At 37.8% G+C, this 5,854-nt stretch overlaps 1 protein-coding gene across 5 annotated transcripts; it reads right to left on the bottom strand.

The window, feature by feature from the left end:
• Positions 1-331: 331 nt before the first annotated feature.
• LOC147387299 (putative disease resistance protein At4g27220) lies at positions 332-5,854 on the bottom strand. Of its 5 annotated transcripts, none has more exons than XM_086420061.1 (4): positions 5,740-5,854; positions 2,233-5,606; positions 916-1,044; positions 332-812 (listed from the first exon to the last, which is right to left on the bottom strand). In XM_086420061.1, exon 2 carries the CDS (start codon positions 5,477-5,479, stop codon positions 2,414-2,416), a length of 3,066 nt encoding a protein of 1,021 aa, XP_086276187.1. In that variant the 5' UTR covers positions 5,480-5,606; positions 5,740-5,854; the 3' UTR covers positions 332-812; positions 916-1,044; positions 2,233-2,413. The 5 variants fall into 5 exon arrangements, with proteins under 5 accessions (XP_086276187.1, XP_086276189.1, XP_086276185.1 ...); XM_086420063.1 differs by having other exon boundaries at positions 950-1,044; XM_086420059.1 differs by having other exon boundaries at positions 916-1,037.

The following is a 5,854-nucleotide window of genomic DNA, read 5'->3' as shown; positions in this document are numbered from 1 at the left end:
TACTCCAATTTATCAAGCACATTAGTTATATCCAGAACTAAATCCCACTTAGAAATAAAATGTAACATGTGATAGTAAATCCTTAAATCAAAGACTCTTATAAATGTTTTGGAAACGAGTTCAATCACTATCATCACTAGCTGAATCTGACTTGTTTGTCATACTATACATTGTAAAGAGCTTGTGAACGTTTATGGTTTTGTTTAAACGCCATAAGTGGGGAGCCTGGACCATCGTACTCATGCAATTTGGCATGACATGTTAAGAAAAAAACAGAAATAATGGAGAACAAGAAGAAAAAAAAAAAACAAGATGCAATTACACAGAAACACAAAGATTTACGTGGTTCCCTCAAGATTGAGGTACGTCCACAGATCACACCGATTCCACTATGAAAAGAAAACTTGCAGTTACAGATTATACCCATTCACCAAAAACAGAAATAACACCCTAGGAAAACATAACTAGGGTTTTACAGAATATTAGTGCTCGACCAGCAAGTACTATGTTAAATGATGAACAGTATTCCTTGCTGACCAATACCATTAGGCTTCACAAACAATAGCATGAAGATGGGTTCGAATACATCATCCTTGCATTTTTCCCTCCATATATGGTCCAATACATTCTTTCTCCAATGTTATGCATTTCTTGCCTTAGGCCTCAGACTCACGTACCAAGCATCGTTGTTGTGTTATTAACCAATGGATAGAAATAGATAGATGAAAATGTGAAAATCTGGGAAGGAGTGGTGCTGCTCTCTCAGCTACTGTATTGCGGTGGGGAACTGCAAGTAGGAGATCGACATGTTCCTGTCAATAAACAAGTGTGGATCAGTACACTAATCGATTTTCCACTAAAATCTATAACTGCCCCAATAGGTACTCATGTTTAAATTTTCGTAATGTAGCGTACCAAGTGAAACCTGAATACTAAAATTTAAAAGTACCTTTTATAGCATGGATTGAATATGAATCCATTGGGGCAAGGCTGTGTCAAACTTTTCTACTCACGAGAGACATTCAACTCCGTTTCCACTGCAAACTGCAAAGCTCTTGTAAGCTTCATAACATAAGTGTCAAAGCCTTGCAAAGAAAACAAGTTTACATTGAGTATTAACCAATACCTGTGCCATACCAAGAATAACCATTTAATTAGATTATCATTTCCAGACATTACAGGAATACTTCCTACCCCGGTAAATGCAAATCTTTTAGATGAGAAACGGTTGATGTTACTTGAAACGGGAAAAAATATTTTCACACCCCGCAGGCTCCACAAGTAGAATCAGAACCAAAACCATCAAAAAACACAGTTGGCCTTGATTTCGATTTTCAAGAATTGAATGCGAAAAAAGTATATTTTAATAATGATGGGTATCATTGCCACCCCTGCCACAAACCCAAAAAATAACGAGAGAAAAACACTAAACTTACAATGATGATTTCTACAATAATACCACCTACAAAATACAAGGCACAAACATTTAACATAACAAGAATCATTACAACCATAAACGATACATACAATATTGAATGTGTTAAGAAGATGTTTACTTTTAAAAGCTATAGCACTTACATACCATAATTGAAATTCTAAATCTAAAAATTGGGCAGGCAAATAAGAGGTATAGAACATCCCATCTCGAGGATGTCAACCCAGTGACCACCTTACACAAGAAGCTAGTTAAAGGAAAAACAAAGAAACATATCAATAGCTATAATTGTAAGACAAGAGAGGAACTGATGAAGAAGTGCAAGTAAAAACCACAGCGATTTAATTGGTGATCAGTAATCCTTAAAACTCTAACCATGGTCTTTTCTTTGATCCTTAATTTGTTGTTTGTTGAAGAGAGGAACACAAACTACTAATTAATTTTACAAAAATAAAATAAAAACACTTACATACAATATTAACACCAATAATCATCCAAGGCAAGTAACATATACCACTAGGGATAGGCTAGATTTAATGGGAACTGAGTGAAACCATAAACCAGGTTGTTGGTTAAATAAATAAACCATAAAACAAAATACAGAAAACCACACAAAAGGAACTCCAAAACTTGGCATGATAGTCTATAGTTTCATGCATTAGCTTCTTCAGATTGTCAAAAACAAAACAAAAAAAAAATTTGTTTAAGAAATTTCATTGAATTTAAACAATAATTCTCCTAGTTCAAATATCAAAATCAAAATGAGGAATCAAAAGAGGATGTTACGTGGGTCTGACCTTTTATTTAATCGAACTAAAGGCTATAAGAGGCATGACTTGAGGCTTCAATCTTCTTCATCTCCCTATCTTAGCTTTTTTAAGGTGTCAAGGTCAAGTCCAGATCATCGGTCTCCACTTCATCGTTCTCAATGGCTTCCTGATCCTAAATAGAAGCAACATCTCTTGATTGGTTAAAGTTCTAAGCATTTTCCAATGCTGATATACTATCTTCGTCTGATTCTAATATTGATTCTGTCTCCGAAGGCCATGTAAAATCTCCTGAGACCTCAACGGGGTAGGACACATCTTGTGATTTGAGAGGAAGCCTCTTCAAATTGGGACATTGAATCACTGTAATTGATTCGAAAGAACAATCAATAAATAAACAGCCTTGGTAGATGCTCATCAAACAAGGTAAGCCTATAAGTTCAAGGTGCGCTAGCAAAGGCAGCAAACCATGATGACTCGTTGCTTCTTCCTCCTCATCCTTTTCCATTGCAATTATTTCCTCCAATACATCACAGTCATGTACATTGAGTTTTCGTAGTTGTTGGAGACTTCGTGCTAAACGAGATGTGAAGAGGCTCTTCAATATCTTGCATCTTTCAATCGACAAATATCTCAAGTTTTGAAAGGTCTTGGGAGCACCTGATTCCCGATACCTTGTTAATTGCCTGTCTCTTGAGGTTGAAGCGTCTTTAACAGCCACAACACACTCTTCATCGTTCTCAATTAGATTTCTGAAGAGTTTAGCTGGTGGTAGCCCATGCACGATCTTCTTCATGTTGTCCATGTTTCTGATAATTAATTCCTCCAAACTCCCAAATGGATCTTGTGGAGGCTCCTCACCAATGCTTAGTAGATATTCTATCTCATGACATCCCTCGACATGAAGCCTTTTTAAGTGGCTAAAAGACCCTAATGGAGCCAAGTATTCAAGACTATTGAAGCCGAAGCAAGAGGATAAGATCAAATGGCTGGCTTTCTGGCATAATATCCTAACCCAATTTGGAATTTTATTTGCTCCATGGATGTGAACACCACTACTTTTCAAATCAATATTTGGGACTCCAAAAGTGTTTTCTGCATCCAGAATAACACTAAATTCTTTCAGATTTTTCCATGAACAAGCAGAGATGTCTTGATACGCCCAAGATCTATTCTTTACTTTGATTCGAAGACTGACTAGGTTTGGCAATAATGCTACCTCTACAAGGCTAGCATTGATTTCACCTGCATATGAACACCCTTTAATATCCCAGCCTTCAAAGCTTCTCAACATGAGAAATTCTTCCAATTTAGTCAGCCTTGATATAGCATTTGGTGCTACATTTGAAAGACATCTCACCCCCGTTAAATCTAAGCACCTTAGATTGGTTAGATTACCTATTTCTTCAGGCAACCTCTTAAGAAATGAGTGAGACAGACGAAGTATTTCTAAATTCTTCAACCCTCCAAGTGCTGATATAGTACCTGATAGTTCACACCGCTGTAGGTACAGAGTATGGAGGTTTGTGAGATGTCCAAGTGACTTCGGCACCGAGTCAAGATAAGTATCACTTAGATCAAGGACAACAAGTGATTTCAAACTTTCGAAGAAATTATCTGGATTTAATTTTAGGTTCCAACTCCCTCTCAGTAATAAGGTTAGGAGTTGTGGGCCTTCCAATGGACTACGAAACTCAATACTTTCATTATCCATAAACGAGATCCGCTTATGTGTGTTCAGTTTCTCTGTCTCGGGCCACTTTCTCAATCCTATACCTGCTTTTATCAAAAAACCATTCTCATCTTTGGATGCAATTGATATGGCAACATCTCGAACCACATCATGAATCATCACATGCTCGTCATCGCTACCATCTAATAACAAGCCACAAGCCTTCAATTTTCTAACAAAAACAAGTAGCTTATTTGATGCATCCTCCAAACTTCTGTTTACCTTCAGAAAACCTTCTCCTATTCCATAGTCTCTCATCTGAGACAAAGGAATGTTGTAGTCTTCAGGGAACATGCAAAAGAACAAGAAGCAGAGCTTGATTTCTGGCCCATTCAAATGGTCGTAACTGTATCTCAAAGATATGATCACTTCTGGAATTATTCCTTCCAATTCGATTGGGTCAGGACTTTCTAATGCTCTTAATACATCGTTCCATTCGAATTCTTCCTCCATATCTCTCAAAAGTGATCCTAGCACAACAATTGCTAATGGTGAGCCCTTACATTTTCTTGCAATCTTCTTTGCAAGGGGTAACAAAGTAGCCCATGTAACAACATTGCCTGCTTTTTCTTTGAATAGAACCCATGACTCATCTTCAGAGAGGGGTTCCACTTTGAATGTAGTTTGGATCCCCATTTCGCGGCAAACGTCATGTATTCTTGTTGTGAGAATGATTTTACATCCCATGTGTTCGCTTCCACTTGGAATTCCAATATCTGATAGCTCTAATCTACTCCATACATCATCCAATATTATAAGAACCGTCTCCTCCAGCTGCAACCTCGCAAACAATTTATTTGCTCTTTCTACAGAGGTACTCTGAGGGTCAAGGTACAAGCCCAACCTCCTCCCAATATCATCTTGAATTCTTTTCAAATCCGGGGAGTTTGACACGATCACCATTATAACTTTCTTGAAGAGTTGGTCCCCTTGGAGTTCATTGTTTAGATTGTTCATGAGGGTCGTCTTCCCTATACCCCCCATTCCATACAGCCCAATGGATCTGATATTCTCATCGCACAATGCCTCCGTAACCTGATTCATAACCAAATCCCTGGATGTCAATCCCTTCACACAATGGGTCCGCACTGGTTCCACACTTGGAGGAGGTGGAACGTGAGAAACTGTAGTGAAATTCGCTCTTGCTTGGAGTCCATTGATCTCATGTGACATCTTCAATGCTTGTTTACTCATCCGGCGGCGACGTGCACTCCAATCTGGACACAATCCCTTCAAACATCTCTTGTTCTCCCTCACTTGCATTTCTTCATTTAGAGTACTCCTTGCATTCACTCCCATAGTGGCTGCCTCTTCCAACCATTCTAGTACTACCCCATCGGGTTCTTCCAATCTCCTTCGTGCCTCATCAACCAAGTTTTTTACATCATTTCTCTTTGTACTCAGATGACGGACTTGATTCCTAAGGTTCCCAAGGTTCTCATCATAATTTATAAGATAAGAGATTTGGCGCTTAAGAGGAACAAATAAACACTTGCCCATTTCAGTGAGAGGTGATACCAAGATAGACAAGAGTGTCAAGGCCATAATTAATGCTTAAAGAACTAACTAAATGAAAGGAAGCAATAGAGAGAAGAAAGGTATCTGGTTCTTGTTTACCTCTCTTTAATTTTTATAGAGGATCAAGTGGAATTCTTTGGTGTACGTAGTGTACCTGTTAATTTGCACCAATTAAACAACTTCATCACTTTCAATCACTTAAAACATAAAAAATAAATCTTAACAGATGGTTATAATTGAGATGATATATAATCCAAGAGTTTGAAAATGGTTCTTCATTGTCATACCTACCCATATACTTTCAGAATTTCGATTGAAAAATCAACAAGAGATCATCGAGGAGGACAAGTGCACAAGCTCTCAACGATACTAACAGTAATGCCAACGTTTTGAGCATCAGCG

The sequence above is a fragment of the Akebia trifoliata genome, chromosome 13 (assembly GCF_017979445.1).
Source record: "Akebia trifoliata isolate Shusen 1 chromosome 13, ASM1797944v1, whole genome shotgun sequence".
NCBI lineage: Eukaryota > Viridiplantae > Streptophyta > Magnoliopsida > Ranunculales > Lardizabalaceae > Akebia > Akebia trifoliata.
The sequence above is the reverse complement of the archived record's forward strand: the minus strand, read 5'-3'. Positions and strand labels throughout refer to the sequence as shown.

Coding starts and splice junctions, on each gene's coding strand:
- LOC147387299 (XM_086420061.1), bottom strand. CDS start 5,479: ATGGCCTTGACACTCTTGTCTATCTTGGTATCACCTCTCACTGAAATG.